At 36.6% G+C, this 25,661-nt stretch overlaps 1 protein-coding gene across 1 annotated transcript; it reads right to left on the bottom strand.

Annotated features, from left to right (window-relative positions):
• Positions 1-118: 118 nt before the first annotated feature.
• LOC127656223 (unconventional myosin-Ie-like) lies at positions 119-25,661 on the bottom strand. The gene is made up of 27 exons (XM_052144428.1): positions 25,371-25,661; positions 22,977-23,114; positions 22,647-22,736; positions 20,153-20,247; positions 19,955-20,042; positions 18,462-18,551; positions 17,494-17,625; positions 14,762-14,896; positions 14,517-14,649; positions 13,958-14,154; positions 13,588-13,668; positions 13,409-13,495; positions 11,375-11,461; positions 11,086-11,253; positions 9,718-9,803; positions 9,300-9,381; positions 8,821-9,026; positions 8,571-8,715; positions 6,564-6,678; positions 5,496-5,665; positions 5,154-5,299; positions 4,785-4,931; positions 4,498-4,655; positions 4,207-4,281; positions 3,923-4,118; positions 814-995; positions 119-721 (listed from the first exon to the last, which is right to left on the bottom strand). The coding sequence occupies exons 1-27, from the start codon at positions 25,371-25,373 to the stop codon at positions 645-647; spliced, it is 3,309 nt and encodes a 1,102-aa protein (XP_052000388.1). The 5' UTR covers positions 25,374-25,661; the 3' UTR covers positions 119-644.

Genomic DNA, 25,661 nt, shown 5'->3' with positions numbered 1-25,661 from the left:
AAAGAAAGACATACGGTTTGAAACAGGATAATTGCAATATAGAATGAAGATAGAATTTAAATTGGTCTAATTAATTATATTGAGATTATCTTAAAACAAAATGAACATTGGACCAAATAGTTCCATTTTATTTTGTTCAGAGTATTTGAAAATACTTTTTCTGATTGTATACATCTGCACAATACCAGTGGAAAAAAAGCAGATCTTTAAAATGCAACTTCAGTAAAATACAGATTATTAATGTATCCATTCAATTCTTAAAAACATATTTTAAAAAACTTGGGTGTTTTACAATAGTTAACATGATCAGCAATAATGATTTCCTTCTACATTTACATCTAATATCTCTTTCTACAAAACAAATAATCAAATAATAAGTTTATCTGACTGTAGTAGGTGGTAAAAATGTATCCTATACTATATTATGTGTATTCTTATTATTTAAACACATTTTTGTCAACATTTTTGCTCATTTTGCTCCAAGTTTAGTAAACATCCATTCACTTGGGTATACTGTATGTTATGGCTCCCAGACATCAATACAGTTAGTACTGCTCTCCTTAATTACTTTTGATAGCTTTGTTGGACTTGTGATCAAAATGATGATCACAATCAATAAGAATCATAACCAAAAGCATTCCAATTTAGATCTTCTCAACATAATTGCCAGGAAACATGCCTTCCTTTCCTCGAAAACGTCCTTGCCACCAACCTAAGGGATCTAGACAGAGAGCAGAGAAGTGGTCAATGCTGCTACTTACTGCAAATAACAATGACTTAAACTATATAAAGTTTTCTTGTCCTGTTGATTACCTTCAAATATTATTTCTATGATATCATCTACTTGAAAGCTGAGTTCATCTGTGTCCTGGGCATCATAGGTGTACAGTGCTTTGCATTGTGGGGTGCGGGGTCTGGGTTTGGGTTTGGGGCCGGGTTTAGGTCGCCCTGACCCTGGTGGAGGCTTGCACTCTTTCGATCGTCGTCGTTGGATTCTGTAGTGCAGAAAGGAAATGCAGAGAAAGACAATATTAGTTTCCTTTGTGAAAGATCATTAAAGTGATAATTCACCCAAAAATCAATAATCATTTACCCTTAGTTACACCCCGTTATCTCACTTTTGCTCTCGGTATGGACAAAAGTGTCCAGAGAGTTTAATTCAGACATTTATTTAAATATTGCCTCGAGCATATAGCTGAACCCAAAATTAAATATTAAAAAGTGCCCCTTCTGCTAGACAGAGTTGATTGTGAGGGAGATTAATACACTCGGTGACCTATATGAGAGTGAGAGTGTTGAGATCCTATGAAAATATGGTTCAACATTTTAGGATTCACAGATCTCAGTTCTTTAGGCATTTATAGCTGTGCCAACTGCTCTACACTATTTTTGGGAGTAGCATACACCCCCCTAAAGCAGCAGATACTCTGGGAGAGGTGATTACTGCTTTTGGAAAAGGTCATGGAGGCATCAGTGTATTTACTCCCAGTTAATTTAGAGTCTAAGGGTTGGAGATTTAACTTCTTTCAAGAGATTATGGGAGAAAGATTTAAACTTGGTATTGGAGGAGGGTGTGTGGGCTTGGATTCTAAAAGATTTTACATCAATTCTCTTGGACTCCCTCTAGATTGTATAGGCTTGGTCTTAAAGACACACCCACCTGCTGGCAATTCTAATTAGAAGATGGAGACACAACCCATGTTTTTTGGTGGTGTGTTAAGATCCAAGAATTTCGGGTGAGGGTTCAGAGGTTTATGTGTGATGTATTGGACACTCAGTTTTCATTTTGCCCCAGACTCTGTATCTTAGATGATGAGGCGGTCATTAATATAGGGGATAGACATATAACAAGTTGGGTTCTAGCAGGAGTTATGATCGGCAGACGGATCATTCTCAGGGGATGGAAGTCGGCTGGAGCACCCTCATTTTAGGAGTGGTGCAAAGAGATAGGAGTAATGTATAGAATGATGGGAAAATTAAATTAGTTTAACAGGAAATGGGGTAGATATTTGGCCTTTTTGGAGGATTCTCTGGGATTGGTAGTGGAGAGGGATTTGTAGTTTGTTGTATAACAAAATAATAATTTACCCTAATGCCATCCCAGATGTGTATGACTTTCTTTTTTCTGCAGAACGCAAATTAAGATTTTTATCAGCTCTGATGGTCCATACAATGCAAGTGAATGGTTACCAGACCTTTGAAGCTCCAAAAATCACAAAAAGACGACATAAAAGTAATCCATATGACTCAAGTGGTTTAATAATTTTTTTTCAGAAGCGATATGACAAGTGTGAGTGAGAAACATATCAATATTTAAGTCATTTTTTACTATAAATCTCCACTTTTACATTTTGAAAGTGGATATGTATGACATAAAGGACTTAAATATTGATCTTGTGTCAAGCAGAAGAAAGAAAGTCATACACCTCTGGAATGGCATGACAGTATTTACATTTTTGGGTGAACTATCCCTTCAAGTATAATCAGTCAAGTATAGATAAGAAAATGGGGAGATTCTTAAATAAGGGTCAGATCTGGCTACTTACAACTTATTTAGAACTTATTCAAACTATGTTTTATCTGTGTTAAACATGTCCTGAAATCTAAACATCTGATTATTGTCTTGATCAACCTTACAGTGGATTTTGATTTTGTGTGATGATTAATGATATTTCTCACTTTTTGAGAAAAAAAAAAAAGAAAAAAAGAAAAAGATGGATAAGTCTTGTATTTTCTAACACTAGCAAATACATGAATTTAAATTCTCAAACACTAACTGATTTGGTAATAGACCTACTCTCAGATCACAATGTGAAACGCTAAAATGTATTTTCCATTAATTCTTCAAACTCTCTGTGAACCGCATTGGGCGAGATGTGCTCCTATCACTTCTCATTTTAAAAATACAATAGAATTTTTTTTTTAATTATCTGCAATGCTTGGTTTGATGGGACTAACAGTAGTATTGGGGACAGTGATTCTTAGTTTAAAAACATTACAAATACATAAAATAAATACCATATTAAAATATATTTGTTTTAATATATCGAAAATATTTTATAATTTAATATATTATAAATACAGTAAAGAAGCTTCAGTACGGTTTTATTTTTATCCCCTTTTCTCCATATTTGAAATGTCCAATTCAAACTACTTAGTAGGTCCACGTAGTGGCGCAGGTACTTACCTCAATCCAGGTGGTGGAGGACAAATCTCTGTAGCCTCCACTTCGGAGACTGTCAATCTGCGCATCTTATCACGTGGAGGCCCATGCTACTCTCCGCGATCCACGCATCACTTACCACGCACCCCATTGAGAGCGAGAACCACTTAATCGCAACCACGACGAGGTTACCCCATATGACTCTACCTTCCCTAGCAACCAGGCCAGTTTAGTTGCTTAGGAGACCTGGTTGGAGTCACTGAGCACATCCTAGATTCGATCTCGAGACTTCATTGGTGGTCGTCAGCATCAATACTTGCAGAGCTACCCAGGCCCCCTCTTCAATACAGGTTTAATATTAATTTAATTGTAGTAATTTTTTGTAATTTTAGTGATTTAATAAGATTTTATTTAATATCAATTTAATATTAATATAAAACTTTTTTTTTTTTTAATAAATGTAATAAAGAGAGGAAGTTTTGTACATAAATGACAAGCCCAAAATTCAGAAATTCTGGCTAAGAAAATGTGGCAAATTTTACCTTTCAACAATTAAAGACAAATTAAAGAGACAATGTTTTTTTTTTTTTTTAAAGCTATTATAATCTATACTTTAAAACTAGTTTGGTCATTTTAAGCATTTTTTTTCTTTGAAATCACCACAGGGGAAAGAGAAGTTCCCCTTACTGAAGAATCAAATACTACAGTATTTTCTCCTCATAGCTTTTACAAACGGTCATAGGATCCTCTTCCTCTCACCCTGCCACGCCTTGGTCCGGAACATTCATGAAGCCCATATCAGTGTAGATCTTGCTCTCGTGCTGACTGCGGCGAGATCCCTGGAGTCTGGGAAGGGTGGGCTGATCCATACTGGACTGCTGACGCAGCAGAGAGTGCCTAACGGAGGGCTGCAGGCCCTGGGTTCCTCTTTTTTGACCATCAGTCTTAGAAGGTTCTTAAATCACAGGCAATATAAAACATTTTTACCTCTAGTCAAAGGTAGTTTTGAAAGTCTTGTGTAAATAGTGGTACAGTGGTCTTACCACGTGAATACTGGCCTATGTTGCGATTCTGGTTTCCCACGTATCTACTCTTTCGGTTGTCACGGCGAGTGGGTCCTGTAGGGATGATAAATATGAATGTCCGCAAAATTTTTTATTGCAGATGTAGATGCACTAGATAGTGATTGCATTGTTGTAATAATATGGTTGTAATAATAACGTTGTTAACAGACAACACACAACTGATCAGAGGTAAAAATGCAGAATTGCACAACTTACTAAACTCTTTATAAAACCTTTTTTACTACATTAAGGTAACATTTCAACACTCACTTGAGTTTTTAGGGAGACCTGGTCCAATGCTTACAGTTAGAACCTTGCTGCTGGGCTTCAGAACTGTATCATCACCCTGTCCCATCTGAAACTGGATCTGTCGAGAACCAGCAGAGGCAAACGGACCCCAGCCACCTTTCTTAACCTTAAATTCAAGTCTGCAAGAGAGTACAATGTCCAAGAGCAATTTGTCTTTGATAAACTATTACAAAACCAACAGTGTGACACAATTATGGCACTTCTCACAGTGAGGGAAACAGCTACAGTATAATGAAAGTGGTGCTTACAGGTTGTTGAACTTAAGTGGCAGCTTTTTGTGGGTTTTTTCTTCATAACGCTTGTACACAAGACTGAGGAACTCTGTTTTAAAGACAGACTGCATCACGCTATCATATTGCTCCTCGTGCACAATGAAGATGTCATCCTGTAGTGTGCTGTGAGAACAGAAATACATGCAATGGACAAACCTTTAAAAGTAGACGTATGCAATTTTGTGAAACAACAACAGTATAAAATAAGAACTTTGGGGTTACAAAACCTTGATTCAGATCTTTCATTCTGACATAAATGCATGAATTATTGAGTCTTTTCAAGCTTGCATGTTGGGAGATGTTTCAAGTCCTAAAGGTTATTATGCATTTTACATAATAGATTACCTGAGAGAGACAGACTGGATCTTCTCCACCTCAATCTTCCTCTTCAAGACCTCCCGAATCTGGCCTTTCTCAGGACCCTGTTTCACCTTCTCACGTCCAATCAGATAGAGGAACTTAGGGGTGAGAATGAGGTCACGCTTGACAGTCTGTAGGCATTGAAAGAGCATGTGAGCACATAGCCACATGAAATGTATCAGATGAAGTGCATGTGAAGGAGGACACATCTGTTGGCAAGCTGCTTCGGTAAACAAACAAAATACTTTTGAAAATGTGTCATTTTTTTACACGAGTTTCTGCGTGTCCAGTTTGAGAACTAATGATTTAGTAGCATATGAATTGTACCTTAAACCTGCGATCATATTTGACCACGACGTCAGCAAAGTCGATCCTCTCCCTACGACCCACAAACTGACGAATTTCTGGATGGTTGTCTGTGCCGAGGTAGTCGCCTACGAAATTGCGGTTCAGACTGTTCTTCCGTCTCTCCTTCTTATTCAACAGGAGGTCAGATGCTGCAATCAGCAAAGAAGCAATATGATTTACAAGGAAGTACACTTCACTGTGTTCTAAAATCCAACATTTTGGGGGAAGGTGCTTTTTGACACGAGACATAGCACATTTCATACAACCAAGGCTCAATGTGCCAGGTACATTGACCATGGCAAAGCTCAAACCCCATATTGAGCAATTTACACAAGTTTACTTTGTGTGTAGTCTTGTATGAACTTACTATAAACTTGTACAGACTTGTACAGACTTTAGATGGAACATTATTTATACACTCACTGAGCTTAGTCGTAATAAAGTGCCCGACGATGTCTTCTGCTGTTGTAGCTTATCTACCTCAAGGTTCATCTTGTTGTGCATTCTATGAGATGCTATTCTGCTCACTACAATTGTACAGAGTGGTTATCTGAGTTACTGTAGCCTTTCTGTCAGCTCAAACCAGTCTGGCCATTCTCCATTAACCTCTCTCATCAACGAGGTGTTTCCATCTGCATAACTGCCACTCACTGAATGTTTTTTGTTTTTGGCAGCATTCTGTATATACTCTAGAAACTGTTGTGCTTGAAAATCCCAGGAGATCAGCAGTTACAGAAATACTCAAACCAGCCCATCTGGCTCCAACAATCATGCCACGGTCAAAATCACAGAGATAATTTTTTCCCCCCATTCTGATGGTTGATATGAAAATTAACTGAAGCTTCTGACCCTTATCACAATTATTTTATGCATTGCACTTTGCTGCCACACGATTGGCTGATTAGATAATCACATGAAAATGAGGTGTTCAGGTGTTCCTAATAAAGTGCTCAGTGAGTGTAGATTCTACATTATATACTACATATCATATAGAAAAGGATATTTTTTTCTATTTGTATCGACAGAGGAATTAGAGTGAGCTCTTACCTTCCTCTCGCATGCGGACATACTTGCGCACAGCGATGTGCTTGCGCCAGGCTTGCTGAATTACCCGAGCATATCCATTGTACTTTCTTTCCCTCATCTCCTCCAGTAGAAACAACTGAAGATGACAGAGGAAGCTTACTGACATGTCATACTTACAATCACTAGTGATTCAAAATGTCAACAAAACACAAAGATGAGCATGAGATCACAAAATATCACCAAATGACCAAAACAACTATGGTTTCCCGCCCACTTAACTTCATAGGACAATTGAGTTCAACATTCACCGCCCACCTTTTCAGCCCCCTGGGTTTGGGAAGTTTTTTCTAATTCGTTTTTTCATAGTGTTTTTGTACAATCCTTCATAAAAGAGTTGTAAGCCATAAATCCAAACCAACCAGCTCCAAGGTGAATCACAGCATTGCAAACTTTGATTTGAAGCAAAAAAGTATTTGAAAATTGGACTAAAAGACAAAGGTACAAGACTGCGTACTTACCGTCTTTCACTAGGGTACGAACTACAATCCCATGAAGCATTGGACATGACATAATCGAATAACAAATCATGGACATATATAAAACTATTGACTTCATGTTGTGATTATAGAAGATATTTTAGGTTTAATGCAAAATATTCTAATATGTTGTTTAAGGGTTTAGGGACACCGACTCGATTGCATCATTCACAGTGTTTCCTGGAAGGGGGCGCTCGCTGCTGGACTTGTTTGGCAGGCTTTGTTGGCTGCGGTTGTCTGATTGGTGGACCTTTCTCTGCTGGACCATGGGTAATGTAGTTGTTCACCAGACATCCCACAAATAAACATGTTTTTAAACAGTGAAGTTGAAATAACACAGACTGCTGGCTTCAACAAAGGCGTATACCATCAATGAACAATCTTGGAGTTCACGGTCTGTCTTTAAACGTTTATACGTTTTAGTTAAAAATTAATTAATTTATGGAAAATATTTATGGGTTTTTACTCCTGGAACCAGACCTGTTGCACTCAATGGCAAAACATATGGATTCCATTCTCCATAATCAGGGTTTAGGAAATTCAACCATACAAGAGGCCATTCGAAGCATGCGTGAAGGAATTTCTGATATTCATTCAGTGTGACTGAATTACTTCTTAATGCTGCACATAATGCCTGAGGTATGCATTTTAGTTGCCAAACAGCAAAGTAATTCAGTTTGTCCATGAATAAAACAAACCGACCCACCTCAGAAACATTATTTACAAAGCCAACACAGGAAGAAATAGTTCTGAAAATGTTTTGCGTGCACTCGTAATTGTGTGCTGGCATTGCAATAGTTTGTGTGTCCTTGCAACAAGTTTTGTGAGCCCTCGCAATAAATGTACCATGGTTTTACTATAGTAACCATATTTTAACCCTGATATTTGTAGTAAAACCACAGAAATAATAAAGAAAATGAAAACTATAGTAATAAAAAAATCATACAAATTTGAGGTAAAACTTTAGTAACCACAAAAATGACCATAGTTAATCTATAGTAAAACCATGGTTTCCACCAAAAAAAGATGGTTATTTAACTTTTCATAGTTACTACAATATTACTATAGTAAAAAAAACATGGCACCAAAACATTTCTGCCAAAAACTATAGTTACTACAGTCTACAATATTACTATAATAAAACCATAGTTAAACTACGGTATTTGTATGATAAAACCATTAATAACCACAAACATTTTCCTGTATTATCACTATGGGTTCTCTATGAATATCATGGTTAAAATATGGTTACTGTAGTAAAACCATGGTAAATTTATTTAGAGGAAACACAAAATTATTGCGAAGAAATGCAAACATTGCGAAGGCACGCAAAACTATTTCAGAAAAAAGAAATCCCGCCCTGTCCTCTAAGGTGCTCAGTAGGAAGATAACCTGGTTCCAAATGCTCAGTTAAAGAATTAGATTACCACAATTTACTTTCGAGAAAACATCTGCAGCAAACGGTGTTACCAAAGTTATAAAAAAAACATACCGATTCAGGGGCCTTGATGAAGATTTTGGTCTTGCCCAGTTGATACTGGTCTGAGTCCATGTTGACAGATTTTAAAAGGTGCAGGACACCCTGTTTCTCATCTCCACACCACTGAGGCCAAGATTCTTTGGTCAAGATAGCATATCTGTGCAATATGTCATTACAGTTTGTAAATACAACTTATAAAAATGCCCATATATATAGCATTTGAAATCATTGAGGGATTGATTAGTGATGATTTTAAAAGTACCTTTGCAGGAATTTCTTAAAGGCACGGCGGAATGCGTAACCAGCCCTGCGCACACGGATGTTCTCCCGCAGTCCCAGATATTCCACCTGGTGTCTGACGCGACTCTCCTCCCAGTCGCGAGGTTTTTTGGTCTCGTTGGGCTTGATGCATCGAATGTAGTGAGGGGTGCACTTCATTAGAGTCTGGACCAGATTATTTGCCTGTTTCTGTGGAGCGATAACAGAATAAATATAAAATGTTTAAATTGGAGATAATCATTTACGAATACTGGATATAGAGATCACACTACTGATAACTATGGTGGTGGAACCTCTACCTCTATTGAGCAGAACAAAAAAAATAATAATTATATCCACTGTAGAATTTTCTTTCTTAGTGGTAAAGCGCCATCTTAAATGAAACATGAGTGCTTTATATTAGATTACATCTAGTTGTATTTCTATTGTGCATTTCTGTAGTCTGTGAATTAGATTTTTTACCTTGATCTTTGAACTTGAAGTGGTGGGACGGCCCCTCTTCTCAGCCTCAAGGTTTTCTGGGAACAGATCTCTGATGAAAGTGCTTTGCATGCAGACGAAAAGCAAAAGACATGATTTCAAACATTTCTTACCAGCACACAGAAGACAAAAACATACAGCTGACTTCTATACTATGGAGTAATATGCCACACAACATCTCACATGAAAAAAAAAAAACTACTTAAAATCCACCACAAAAATGGTCTACCATATTGATTTTATGATTTATTTATGTGATTTATGATTTCACGAAGACATGAAACTGCAGATGTTCTGCAACCATGGACCTCACAGTGAGTGCATTGAAGGCTTGTTTTTAAAAAGCTTCAGCTATAATCCAGCTAAAATAAGTTACAATAACTAAATAAGCAACACTTACAACTCACTGCTCTGCATGAGCTCGATGATGTCATTGAACAGTACATCTCTGTTCCTCTCACAGAAGCCACTCACATCATAAGACACCTGGAAAAATATGGATCTCGTTACTCAAATAATATAATCAATATTACTTTCATTCTACTTGCTGGAAGCACTTTCCAAAACACTCAAAGTATCAGTTTTCAGTTTTTATTTATGTATCATAGTCATACTAATATGCAAAACCAAAAATGTACACAGCATTTTTATAAAAAGGGTAGCATCATTTGATATGGTTTGGTAATAATTTAATAAAAAATGACTATTTTGTAAAACAACACAGACATATGCAATGCACATACACCATATTCACAATAGGTGGCAGTGTTTCACACACATTACTACAGTCTATCAAAAATGATCCAAACATTACGTCTACCAGTTAATTAACTGTAAACAGATGCATTCATGTTAGTGGAGTGCAACTGTGATGGGACAATATTTGGAGGGTTTAAATAAAGAAATGTTAAGCTTATAATATATAAAAGCACTGACATTAAATATTTTGTTAAAACTCATGTTTTATTTGAGCTGTAAAATTGTTTAAATTGTAATTTTTACAGTCGTTTAAGGGTTTGTTGACATTACATCAACGAAATTGCAAAATCTGCTATATCTTAAAACAGGACAGGTTAGTACGTGATTTTATCACACTAAAATCATGTTCACACGCATATTGTTTATGTCTTGTGGCTATACTTTTGAAACAGTGAATATATTAACATTTACGGATTGGCCCAATTTACTTCCATAGTAAGTGCCTCACTGTAACCCAGATTTTGGCTCTTTTTTTTTTTTTAAGAAAAAGTGGCACGAGTCAAAATTTATTAATTATGCTGTTGATTGAGCTTAACTTGTACCGAACATGGAATTTTCCTTTAATTACATCATTCACAATGCTTTATTGTGAATGGTGTGGATCTCTATCGGATTATATAGGTAGAGTAGTTTTCAAAGTGAATTTGGCTATTAAACATGATTGTTTTAATTAAGTTAAAATCACACTTCCACAGGCCTCTACAGAATCATATATCATTGCTTAACAATCTATAAACTATGTTAGGTCTATATTAAATGAAACAATTAAAAATCAGTTTCTCTGTGGGGAAAAAGTATGAGATTTTTGAGTTGAGAGTTACATTTACATTTATGCATTTGGCAGATGCTTTTATCCAAAGCAACTTACAGTGCTCTTATTACAGGGACAATCCCCCCTGTAGCAACATGGAGTTAAGTGCCTTACTCAAGGACAAAATGGTGGTGGCTGTGGGGATCGAACCAGCGACCTTCTGATTAACAGTTATGTGCTTTAACTGTTGTTTCTTACCTTCCCTGCATAATGGTGCACTATGAAACCCTTGTTCCAGCTGTTGAAATGCTCATGAGTGCCAATTTGCGACTGCAGTTTCTGCAGCAGAGTCTGATCTGCACCCTCTCCTTTCGCATGCATGGTGGCACACACGTCATCCAGGATGCTCATGATACCAGGAGGATTCTGTTTTAATAAGACAGACATGGCCCATAAGAAGCCATTAGTTGAAAGGGAGTTGTTATGCATTTGAAACTAAGACATTGATACAGAACAATTGGAATCTTTAAAGAGAGTATAATCTCACCAGTTTGGACTCAATTAAGTCACAAACCACTTTGTTGTTAAAGTATTCAATGGGGGTCCATTTGATTCCTTCCTGTACATAATCTTCCTACAAAAGAGACAATGGAAAACATTGGAAAAAGTATATATAGTATATATATAGCTGTTTATTAAAAAGAAGCTTGAGGAGTCACGTGGCACCATGTGAGGTTCGGACAAGTGATTGGCAAGCTCTGCGCACTTTGCTAGTTTTAATACATTTTGTGTCATAATCCTGTGAGACTCGATACACCCCGATTCTTAACTGTTCTAGGAAGACAATATGTCAAAGAATTCAAAATCCTCGGGCTCTGAAGACATTAAAAGACACTTATGTGTTCAAGCTGATGCCCCCGAGCAGCAGGCCGAAAGCAAGGGACTCAATTTGACCAGTGAGGTAAAAGAAATTCAGCAACAATTGATGAAAGTGACGAAGTTGCAGACTTGGAGGAGCTTGCTGTAATACGTCAATTAATCACTGCCATGTAGACAAAATTCACTGAGATGGTTAAAAGAATGGCGGATGTTGTGAAACAGATTATCTGCAGTCATCGGAGAGGGAATTAGCTGCTAAACCGCTAGCGACCAAGGTGGACTTGGAACATGTTTGGGAAAAGTTGGAAGACAGTGAGAATCGTAACTGCCGAAACAACGTCTGAATTGTTGGAATTCCTGAGCCAGCAGAGGGTCAGATTATGGTGGAATTTCTGGACGGGCTCTTCCTGAGTCTGCTCAACATAACAGGCCATAAACTGGAAATAGATCGAGGTCACAGAGTTCCTGCTCTGAGATCCGAGGGAGACAGGCCCCGATCAATTCTGGCCAAATTTCTGAGATCCTCCAATAAAGATCTCATGTTAAACGAGGCGAGGAGTAAAGAAAGGCTTTCTTGGAAGAACCACAGCCTTTTCTTGTTCCCAGAATTTGAGAATTCAACAAGAGAGAAACATGATAGACATCAATGGACGGTCTCTTTTGAACTGATGTTCCGGGCCAAATTGAGAATAGATGCTAAGGATGGCCACAAAATATTTACATGCCCACAGCAAGCATTGTCCTTCATAAAGTCAATGGAGTGAGTAAGTCATTGTGTGATACTCATTTTGCAGCTGAGAGGACCTGACACACTGATTCACTTGACCGTCCAAGGAAAGTGGGCACCAACCGGTTGAAGCTTGTTTTGTGAAGGAACACACCTTCGGGACAGTTATGTGGATTAATCTACACGTTCTTTGTGTTTATCCCGCCTATTGGCTGGAGTTTGTTTGATAGAATTACATAAAATAAAAACTCACAAAATTTGTATAGAAACACCGGACTTGAGCAATCCAACTGCAAAGTTGTCGAGGGGGCTCTCGTAGGTATACATGGACCGTTTGAGTTTAGAGGGATGGACACCAATTGGCGCTGTCGTGGGCGGGGTTAATACGCATGTTTTTCTTTTTTGTTTGTTTGGTTCTGGGGGAAGTTTGGGGTTGGAATGTGGCCTTTATTATATTATTTTTGACACACAATCTATTTTTTCCTAATAAGACAAAATGTAAAATGTTAATATGAGTGGATTGTGTCTCTCCACGTGAAATGTGAATTGATGACAGGTATACAGATTGTGTTATGGGATGGAAGTTGGCTGGAGCATCCTCATTTCGGGAGTGGTGCACGGAGATGGGGAGGGTGGCTGCTTTTGTGGAGGTGTCATATAGAAGGCTGGGGATCTGGGAGTCATTTGTTGGGAAATGGGGCCCTTATTTAGAGTTTTTGGGTGACTTTCAGGAAGGGGCTGTGGAGATGGATGCATAGTTTTAGATGTGTATGATTATTATATTCTTTTTTTTTTTTTAAGTGTGTGTGTGTGTACTTGTGCATGACCACGGGGATGTTCATTGGGGGTCGGGGTGGGGTTTATGATTGTGGAGGGGTAATAGAGGGAGTTAAATTTGAATTCAATATATATTTGTTTTTCTTTGTCAACTATTTGAATCAATAAAAAAATGTTAATTGAAAAAAAGAAGCTTACCTGCTCTGCTTTCAGTGTGAGCTCGATAAAAATCTGCTGCAGTTTTTCATTTACAAAGTTAATACAGAACTGCTCAAATCCATTTTTCTGAAGAAAGATGAAAGCATGAATATGATGTAAAAAGGATAATATACAGGAGAGGCTTTGAACATCCATTTAGAAAATAAAACAAAATCCACCTGAAAGATTTCAAAGCCATAGATGTCTAGAACTCCAATGTTTAACTCCTCACGGTCTTTCTGCATAGCCTTGTTTATAGCCTACAAATACAACAAGCAGAAATCCATTTAATTAAAAGCCCTTATTTTTGTCTTTTTTTAAATATATACCACAGAAATGCATATCACATTTTACAAAATGCTGTAAATTATGGGTAAATGAATGGTACGATTATATATGTATAAGGTTAAGTGTACATTTTGCCTTGACTAGTTTTAAATGGACCTAAAAATATAAATTTGTTTTACTTAAAATCTTGATATTGAATAAATAAAAAGTATATAGACATGTTTTATATCAACAATGCTCATATCTAGCAGATTGACTCACATCAACAAGGTAGTCAAAGAGTCTAGAATAAAGTGCTTTAGACAGGGCGTCCCGACTGAAGGAGGCCTGCTCCGTATTCAGGGTGACAGAAATACTTTCCGTCTTGCCACCCCACTTGCTATCCATGATGCGACTTGTTAGTTTTTTCTTTAGACCATCTTGATTGATTCCCAACAGGTATGACGGGAATGCCAGGACTGCAGAAGAATAATGGAGAAGGGCAGCAGGAAGCACAACATTCAGTCAGTATGATTTTCCAAAAGGTTGTAAAGCTTTTGTCAGCTAACTCTCTTTTGTTAATGCCTCACTTGAATATACATGCATGGCATCTATGGCTATGATGCAGTTTGACCTTTATATTGATAGAGACAGCAAAGAGGGGTAAGTATATTACTGGGGAGAGAGGGTGGAAATGGGATCAGGTTTGGATTTGAACCTGCATCTCCCATAGAGTATGCACACATAGGTCAACGTGTTTGGAGCATATGCACAAACTGCTAGGCCACAGCTACAACACATTATATCCTAAACATGAAATAATGTTGTATTGTGAACTCACAGTCTTCACTCTCCACCACTGCATAGTTGCCCTCTTCTTTGAAAGCAATGTTGCCAAGATGAATAATTCCTGCCACAATCTGCAGCACAGTGTCCTGATCTTCCATGGATAGACCCACCACTGACATAGCAGCCTTAAAAACCAATATCGTTATCAGGGTGGTGTAAAGTGAAAGAGTGAATTCAAAAACATTTGCAGGAACACAACCAGAAGGTTTGTATTAGGATACATGATCGCAAACCCACCATAGTGTCTGCAAACTCCTTCTTGTCATTGACATCCTCCACAGTGTAGGTGCTGGTTTGGTTTAAATAGAAGTAGTAGTCAGCAGTGGTGATGCCTAAATTTTCTCTCTGCTCTTTCGTGGCACCTTCTAAGAGCTGAAAAACACAGAAATTTCAGAGAAGAACTGCTACTACCAACATGAAGGACACTTAAAAGTATTGTAGCCTTTTGATAGTTTAATAGAAGGGATGGGCGATACCACTTATTTTCTTTTCGATCCAATAAAATGTTTATCAAGGCCAATATAGATTCTTTTTTTTGCAATTGCATGCGAGTAGGATACTTTTAAATGTTATTTTTTAAATCTTTTATTTACATGTATATTTACATTTAACCTAACGAAAATGAACCATGGTTTTACTAGAGTAACCACTAATCTTTATGGCTTCTTCTATCACTGCTTCATAGATGATATGCACATGATATACAGCTCTATCTGTCATTCCATTCCAATGAACATCTCAGCTTGTATTTTAGCCTGCCTTTCAGATATCTCAGCCTGGATGAAGGAATACCGCCTTCAACTCAACCTTGCCAAGACAGAACTTCTGGTAATCCCTGCCAATCCACCTGTTGACCAAAACCTCACAATTCATCTTTGTTCAACAATACAAACTCCAAACAGGACAGCCAGGAACCGCCCAAATCTTGAAGGTATGCGCATCACAACATCAGGAAAATCAGACCTTTCCTGTCTGAATATGCAGCGCAGCTCCTGGTCGAAGCTCTTTCATGTCAAGCCTTGACTAATGCAATGCTCTGTTGACCAGCATCCTCACTAGTAAAATTAAGCCACTGCAGTTGATTCAGAACACGGTGACACGTCTGGTCTTCAACCAACCAAAGCGGGCCCACTTAGGTGCCCGCATCAAATTCAAGGCTTTGACTTTTACCTTCATGACAGCCAATGGAACAGCACCCTCTTATTTCAACTCACTACTCCAGGTCTATATCTGGTCTCGCTCCCTGTGATCAAAGAATGAGTGACACCAAGTGGTTCCATTTCAACAAGACACAAAGTTGCCCTCCAGATCATTCACATTCTCAGTTCCTCAGTGGCAGAATCCCTTCAACCCACACCCAATCTGTTGATCCTTCTCAACATTCAAAAAACAGCCGAAGACATGTCTCGTCCAAGAGCACTTAATCAATCCTGCTCTAACTTCTGTACTATTCCAGCTACTAATAGAACGTAACAGTATGATATTGTGGATATTGTTGGATTTGTATGACAAATTGCTTATGTTAATCATTTTGTCTCTTAAGTCGCTTTGGATAAAAGCTTCTGCTAAATGACTAAATGTAAAAAATCCAATTATATCTACAATACAGGTCAGTGACAGTAATAATAGTTTAATGATTATACTGTATTTGCAGAAAACCATAGTAAAAAACCCAAATACCCATAGTTACTACAATATTACTATGGTAAAACCATGGTTACTATATGGATAGTAAAGTATTACTGCAGTAAAACCATTGTTAATTGTATAAAAACCATGGTTTCTTCCTTAAAAATCACGGTTACTACATTCATGGTTACAAAAATATTACTATTGTAAAACCATAATTTCTGCCATAAAACCATGGTTAATTTTTGAAAGGGTATCACTGATCAACAACAATTAAAGAAAACATAATCCATGTTTTAACAACTTTTAATTGAATTAAACTTACAAACATGCCTATCATAATAAATGTCTTGTTTAGATTTGTCCTTACTTGGTGTGAATTAACTCACTTAATATTAAGCCATTTGCAGCCGAAGGCTATTCACACATCTGCCCAAACATATGCCTCTATCATAATTCTTTTGTCTGTATTCTACAATTAACACTCTTTTATACACCCATCCAGGGACGAAAATTTCATCAAAATGTTGGGGGGGACAATAAACATAACAATTCTCAAGAGCAATTGTTTAAGGGGACACCAAGGGTTTTTTTGTTGTTGCCCGTTTGCATTTGTATTATTTTATTTCTTAAACAATTATTTTAAGAATATATCATTATATTATTTACAATACACATATTTTAATGATATTTTAGGGGGGGACAACCCTTAGATGGGGGTCCTGACCCCCCGCGATTTCCGCCTATGCACACATCATAGCAATAGTATCAGTGTCATCATAAATTACAATACTACAGTGTAACGTGCATGAATAATGCGCCATGCATATTATGGCTGTGTATAGCGTGTTAGCGGCATGAATGCAGAATGTAAACATAACAAATTACACATTATCTACTTTATATTACTTTAAATCATCATTGAGAGAAAAAAAAAGAGCAACTTTGTGAATTCTACTCATAGAATGAGGAATTAAACTAACATTTTAATATCATATTAGTTGAGGTTTTACATGTAGTCTTGTGCATCCTCAAAATTAATTATTTGAATGTTTGCAAACAGTATACTGTTGCTCAGCTGTTTCAAACTTCTTAGGATTAAGAAGAACTTTGCCGTAAGTACACCAGGGCCTTCAGTGTTTGACAGAAGGAGGTAAGTCACTCGATCTGGAACAATATGAGAGTGAGGGAATGATGACCAAATTTTTATTTTTAGGTGAACTATCCCTTTAAATGGATAAACTCACACTCCACCATCATGACATATGCCCGATTGCATAACTCGTCATACCCTGAAATGACCTTTTCCTGAACGTGTTTCCATGAGTTCAATGCTTTACCTGGTAATATATATGGAAATTCCTTTCACCATGGTTCTGAGACACGACTCTGGATTTTTCCAGCAGAAAGTTAGAGATCTTTCCACCGTCAGGTTCTCCTCCTCGGCTGAACTGAATTTCGAAGTATTTTCCCTGAGGTATGAAATAAACATAATGGCAAAGATATCATGCAAAAAATTCAAAGCTTGTTTTCTCATCTTTTTGTGTTGACATACCACTGCAGGAAAAAAAAATTATGTTAAAACCTACTAAAGTACAACTTCACAAATTGCAATCATACACTCAAATCCTGCAGCACCAACAAGTTGTTACATGTTGAGAACCAGCATGCTCTTCTAAATGACATTCTTAGAACAGGATTGAAATCAACTCCAGGGACCAAACAGCAGAGGGGTTTTAGTAGTAGTACTCTTTCAGTACTAAACTAAAAAAAATATTATTTAATAAACTTATATTTAAAAAATATTATCAACAAATTCAATGAAATTAAATATACTTATATAAAATATGTTATACTAATGCAATGTGTAAATTAATTTTTTTTTACATTTATTTAAAAGTATATATACATACATATATATATATATATATATATATATATATATATATATATATATATATATATATATATATATAATATTATCAAAATAATATTTTTAAATAATTCATCAAAACTATAATTTGTATGAATAATTTATTTAATATATATACATATAAAAATGTTTTAAATGTTATTCAGAATTTCTTACAAATATTGGCTGATATCACAATGGTTTACAACTGAAATCATCTGGAAAGCCTTTGCATTTCTGACTCTAAACGAAGGCATGAAATGGTATTGTCAACAACAACAAAATATATCAAGTCTTTCATCCAGGCACAACTTTCAGCTCATTCATATCATTAATCTGAGTTACCTTGACTTAACCCTCAAAAAATCAGAGACAAACCGCTCAGGTGAGACTTACAAAGCGACTGGAGTTGTTGTTGCGCACGGTCTTGGCATTCCCAAAAGCCTCAAGTAGTGGATTGGACTGCAGAATGATTTCTTTGACATGCTAAGAGAGGAAACAATATTGGGTCACAGGCAGATACAGCATGCCATCAATGTTGTGTGCTGTGTATAACACACACACACACACACACACACACACACACACACACACACACACACACACACACACACACACACACAGATTCTTGTATATGTTCATTTACTTTAACACTGAATGCACTTTAAATGATGCCAATTTCATAGTTCCTTGATCTTCCCTTTCAAAGTGTAATCGTGTTTTTGTCAAATTCGGTAATGGACAGCTCCATATAGACACATCCAGTCATGAGTCGCTAAATCTGTATCTACATTTTTCTCTGAGAAAGTACAATCTCTTCTACTGGCACAAAGAGTTAAATGTCACAGAACGGGCAAACAAAGAGATCACTCTTTAAAGTTTGACTTTGTTTTGTTCACCCACTACCATGACAACTATCTAGGTTCCAAAAAGAGGTGTGCAGATATATATAAATAGAATATATTTTATAATAGCTGAAAGTTTCTCTATAAATTGGCATCCATGCCAGTATTCTATTGACAAATAAAAATTTGCATTACAATCAGAATCGCCCGTTCAACCACATAATCGCTGCTCTTTTCTAGAGGTAGACGATATATCGGTGCCGATAGTTGCTTTTTGGAACTATCGATTATCGGGAAAAATCTGTGTTGATAGTTTCCGATAGTATATATTTTTAATTCCTAATTTTTTTAGTCTTCAACAATAATCCTTATCAAGTGAAAATGTGTGTGTAATATATATATATATATATATATATATATATACACATATATATACACACATATACGCGCACACACACACACGCAACTCTTCATCTGGTGAATATATAGGCTTTAATATTCTTCATTTGTTATATATTTGCATATGGAGCTTTGTAATGTAATACTTTTTTTTTATACAATGCCCACGTTATGCACTAAATCTGAATTTTTTTCTGGTTATTATTGGAATTTTGGTTGCACAATAAACTGCATTTAGGATTTTATTAATTTTGGACTTGTGTAGCCTCAATATATGTGCCCACCGTAGTAAGGAAAGACTTGGAAATCTTAAAAAAAAAAATAATAAATATTGGCCGATTAGTCAGCTATCTGCCTTTTCCAACACCTTAGTTATCCAATCACCAAGATCCACCATCAGTCGACCTCTACTCTTTCCATCTCGCAGTTACAAGCACATCTGTTTCTGATACACAAATGTAATGCTCCATGTAACTGGTTATTATAATAAAAAATCTGTCAATTGCCATTTATAAGATGGGGCTGCATGGTGTTAAAGTGTCGAAACAACTGATCTAGGTGAATTATTTTTAAATGTTAGGTTTCTACCAGAGTTTAATTAGGTACACTGTAACTAAATAGACATCTGGTGCATTATAAACTCACCTGAACTTTAGGCCCACCTCCAGACACTTTCGAAATGTAGCTCATAATGTACTTGGCTGCCACAGTCTTTCCTGCACCACTCTCTCCACTGCATTATTAACACACTCATATCACATATGATGCAAACCTTTGATACTATGCAAAATCAAACATAATTAAAGTGCCTCAGGGCACTGGTGTACAGGTTTGATCTCTGACCTGATAATAACACACTGATTCTCTGAGTCAATCATCATGTTGCGGTACATGTTGTCAGCCAAAGCGTAGATGTGGGGGGGATTCTCATACTGTGCCTGAGAACAATAGAATATGTTTGTTGATTATGCAAATGTGTTTTTATGCCTTGCAAACATTTGAATGTTTGTGATAAGTTGCATTGTTGTTGAGCTGTGCCAATTTAAAGGAACATTCAGAGTTCAATACAAGTTAAGCTCAATCGAGCCTGGATGAAAGACTAGATATATTTTGTTGTTGTTGACAATACCATTTCATTCCTTCATCTAGGGTCAGAAATGCAAAGGCTTTCCAGATTATTTCAGTTGTAAACCATAGTGATGGCAAAAATTCTGAATAACCCATGCCTGGTTTATTTAAAAAAAACAACAAAAAAACATCACTGTAACATTAAAGCACTTGAAATGGAAGTGAATAGGGCCAGTCCATAAACATTCAAATACACACCATTTAAAAAAAATTAATAACTGCCACAAGACATAAACATGATACTTGTTAACATGATTTTAGTTTGTGCTAAAATTACTTACTAAGCCCTTTCACTTCCATTGTAAGTGCCTCACTGCAACCCAAATTTAGCTTTTTTCAAAAGATAAGGGGAGACGAGTCGAAATTATTTTTGTGGTAATCAACGTTATGCCACAAATGTTTAAGCTTAACTTGTATTGAACCAGGAACATTCTTTTAAATGTGTTGCCAAAGTAACATTATGCAGCTGGCTGATATATATATATATATAAACAAATAAGTAATCTTTTGAACAGTATGAAAATGCTTTCTAAAAGCAAAAGTGATTTCATGAATTTATAGGTGTCTTGGCATCACAATAAAGCATTTTTGAAGAAAGATTTGTAAGACTTTACAATAAGTTTCCATTCGTTAACATAAGATAATACATTAGGTATCATGAACAAACAATGAACAGTATATTTTTATGTAAAGCATTTATTTATCTTTGATAATGTTAGTTAATAAACAAACTTGTTCATTGTTAGTTCATGGTAGTTCACAGTGCATTAACTAAAGTAAACATATACAACTAGATTTTTAAACTGTATTACTATATGTTGAAATTAACATTTACCAATATTAATAAATGCAGTAAACGTTGTTAGTTCATGTTAACTAATGTTAACAAATGGAACCTTATTGTTAAGTGTTACCAAAAAATGTACATTAAAGGAAAAGTTCAAATATATTTTATATGTGTCAGAAACAAATATATGTTACTAAAATTAGCTATTTAACATATTGTTAAATATTGTCAAGTCAGGGTCATGTGTCAGGGCCAGTAAAAAGGTTAGCAAGGCCCACAGACAAAATGCTTTTGGGTTTAAATGTGGGTGTATCTTGGAAAATTAAAAGAAAAATGGTAAAAGGTCTTAATTTATATAGCACCTTTTTAACCTTAGCGCATCACACTGCATCTCATTCACACACACATTCACACACTCATTCACACACTGACGGCAGAGCTGCCATTCAAGGCACTAGCCTGCCATTGGGAGCAACTTGGGGTTCAGTGTCTTGCCCAAGGACACTTCGGCATGTGGAGTCGTGTGGGCCGGGAATCGAACCACCAACCTTGTGATTAGTGGACATCCCGCTAATACCACCTGAGCCACAGCCCCCCCCATTACTCCAAAATCAATACAGCCTCCTGATTTGTCTACATACTTTCTATAAGTTGGCCATCCACAAGGGAAAATACTAATAAGCACAGATTCGAAAGTAGCCTCTTTGATCACATTGGCAAGAGCAGACATGAAATAGCATTACTCTATTAAACTGCCTGCCATGTCTAATTGACTTACACTACCGGTCAAAAGTTTTGAAACACACATTCTTTATTATAATTTTTTTTCTTCACATTTTAGAATAATAGTAAAGTTATCAAAACTATGGAATAACATAAATGGAACTATGGGAATTATGTTGTGACTAAGCAAAATCCAAAATAAATCAAAACGGTGTTATATTTTAGCATCTGCAAAGTAGTCACCCTTTGCCTAGAATTTGCAGACATGTACTCTTGGCGTTTTCTCAACCAACTTCTTGAGGTAACACCCTGAGGAGGAATTCCCATCAATACTGGGCACTTATTAGCTGCTTTTCTTTATTATTTGGTCCAAGTCATCAATTTCAAAAAGTTTTTTTTTTGTGTTAAATTTTTGTTTTATAATTAAATAAATTAATTTGGTGGCACAATTATATTTTTGTCTACAAAACTAATTTCAAACATTTAAGCATACGTCTTCAGATCAAAAGATTTTTAAGCTCATGAGCAACATTTCAGTCAAGTGTTTCAAAACTTTTGACCGGTAGTGTATGTGGTAGAAATGATGAATGAAATGTAGATCTTTAATTCAGTTCCATGTTAATGTATTTAAGGCAAAGTAAAGCACAATGTATCAGACACCAACAGAAGGCTGAAGTCGAGAAAAATGTTTCTACTTACAGCTCCCTGATACAGCTCGATCTCGCGGTCTGAGAAATACGGCAGCTGTTTAAAAGGGTTCACTGATATCAGCACAGGACCGATGTATGTCTGAACAGTTGTGGTTAAGGCATGTACAGTGGGCACTGTAAAATTCATCTTAATTTTCTTACCTGAACAATGCATATCAGTCAACCGTAACCTAATACATTTCCTTTTAATTAGCAAGAAAGAGGCAAAATAATGCATGTAAGAAACCAGAGCGCTGTCACCCTATATTAACAAACAAGGGCATTTTTGTATGACCCTATGACATGATGAACACCCTGTATATTATCCACATAAGGATACAAAAATAAAGTCATCCATGTATCTTTTCTTGAGGTTATCTGTGATGGCATCTTCGCTGATCTTGGAGAGGAGAACCATGTCATCCACACCGCTGACCTTCACATTCTGAGTCTGCCAGTGATACTTCTCTTTGCTCCCCTTTTCAAGACAGAGAGAGAGAGAGCGAGAGAGAGAGAGATAGTTATTTATTTCAATGCATGTATTGCATAATGGTCTAACTGGAGTGGTGGTGGTGTAGTGGTCTAAACCACATAACTAGTAAAATGGTAATCAGAAGGTCACTGGTTCAATCCCCACAGCCACCACCACCACCACCACCATTGTGTCCTTGAGCAAGGCACTTAACTCCAGGTTGCTCTGGGGGGATTGTCCCTGTAATAAGGGCTCTGTATGTCACTTTGCATAAAAGCATCTGCCAAATGCATAAATGTAAATGTAATTGAATGCTGACACAATGGGTTTTTTTTTGTTCTTCCTCCCTTTTTCTCCCCAATTAGGAATTCCCAATGTGCTCCAAGTCCTTGTGGCTCACCTCAATCTGGATGGAGGAGGACGAATCTCAGTTTCCTCTGCATCTGAGACCGTCAGTCCACACATCTTATCACGTGGCTTGTTGAGCGCGTTACCGTGGAGACGTAGTGCATGTGGAGGCCCATGCTATTCTCCTTGGCATTCACACACAACTCACTCAACCCCACTGAGAGCGAGAACATCATTATAGTGACCACGAGAAGGTTACCCCATGTGACTATACCCACCCAAGCAACCGGGCCAATTTGGTTGCTTAGGAGACCCGGCTGGAGTCGGCTGGCTGCATGATTCGAACTCGCGACTGCAGGAATGGTAGTCAGCGTCTTTACTCGCTGAGCTACCCAGGCCCCCAATGCTGACACAATGTTGTTAAATGCATGTTTTCACCCAAAAAGGTGAAAAACATATTTTTTTTGCATGTGGACTGAGCTTTAGATCTGGTTAATAAGTGTAAGAAAATACTGATTAACTGGTAGCCAATGGTAATACTTGTTGAGAGTGGTTCAACACACAGATGAAATGTAAATAAATGTAATTAAAAAAATGCCCATTCACATTCTCATGCAACATTAAAGGGATAGTTCAGCCAAAAATGAAAATTCTCTCATCATTTAATGTCCATCATGCCACCCTAGCTATGTATGACTCAATTTCTTCTGCTGAACACAGAGTTTTAGAAAAATATCTCAGCTCTGTACATCCATACAATGCGAGTGAATGGTGACAAGAACTTTGAAGGTCCAAAAAGCATATAAAGGCAGCATAAAATAATCCATAAGAATCCAGTGGTTAAATCCATGTCTTTAGAAGCAATATGATAGGTTTGGGTGAGAAAGAGATACATTTTTAATATGTTTTTTACTATAAATCTCCACTTTCACATTCTTCTTCTTCTGTTTTTGCCAATTCACATTATTTGTGCACATCACCACCTTTTTGGCAGGAAGGAGAGTTTAAAGTAAAAAGGACTTAAATATTAATTTTGATTCTCACCCCACACCTATTATATCGCTTCTGAAGATGTGGATTTAACCACTGGAGTCTGGCCAACAATTACTTGCACTGAATGGATCTACATAGTTAAGCCTTCTAAAAATCCTTGTTTGTGTTCAGCAGAAGACAAAATGTCATCTAGGATGGCAAACTATGCCTTTAAAGTCCAAGTCATTTTATCTAATACAGTTCAAACTGAATTTGTCTTATCTAACATTATAATATTTCTGATAACTCTTAGTCTCTAGTTTGAAGCAACCTCAGCTAAAAGAAAAGAGGCTCTAGGACTACAACAAAAGTAGTCCCTTGTCTTTGTGCAGGTGTATAGCTGACATGCTAAGTCAGGCATATCCAAATTAGGTTTTCAACAAAACAGAGTAACATAAGCCACATTTTTCTCACCCTCAAGCAATAAACATTGATAATTGCTTCAGTAAATCTGAGCATATGTAACAAAATGCATGTGTATGCATATATATATATATACACACACACATACATACATACATATAGCCTATGTGTGTGTGCCAATGATAATAACACAATATGCCAATCCTTTTACTGGTATTTTCATAGACATTTTAATCAGCATGTGAGCAAGAAAGATCCCCTTCTCATGAATTCTTCTAATGTCACAAAATACTTTGAAGGTATTTGTGGCAGGCACAATCTGATATGATAAATCTTCATAAATAAAACATTAAAAGTGCATCTTTCATTGAAAAATCTCATGATGTTGCCTACATATCTATCAAAACTTAATTTACAGCCAAGTAGTAAACTACTTTGCATCTAGTGGCAACAACAGTTCGTTATTTTGCATTTTTTAAATAATTTTAAAACTTTATTCCTGGTTATAAGATCACTTACCATGATGAATTAAAGGTACTTCCTGTTACACACCCTTACTGAAGTATCAGTCCTGCGTGGATCCTTCGAGGAACTCTTGCAGGTTTCAGGTGAAACTCCGGGATTTAACGTGACAATTACTAGTCCTCCATTTGATATTCCGTCTATTCCCGGTGATATAATTTATTTATTATATCCAACAATGTAAAACTAATCAAGATATTTTGTTTCATGAATCGGCGGTGCTTGTAAAAAGTCTAAATCTTTTTTTTCGGGTGTTGTCCATGCAGCAAGTGTAGGCAAGTACTGGAG

This window comes from Xyrauchen texanus, chromosome 15, assembly GCF_025860055.1.
Source record: "Xyrauchen texanus isolate HMW12.3.18 chromosome 15, RBS_HiC_50CHRs, whole genome shotgun sequence".
Lineage (NCBI taxonomy): Eukaryota > Metazoa > Chordata > Actinopteri > Cypriniformes > Catostomidae > Xyrauchen > Xyrauchen texanus.
This window is presented reverse-complemented; position numbering and strand designations above follow the sequence as displayed.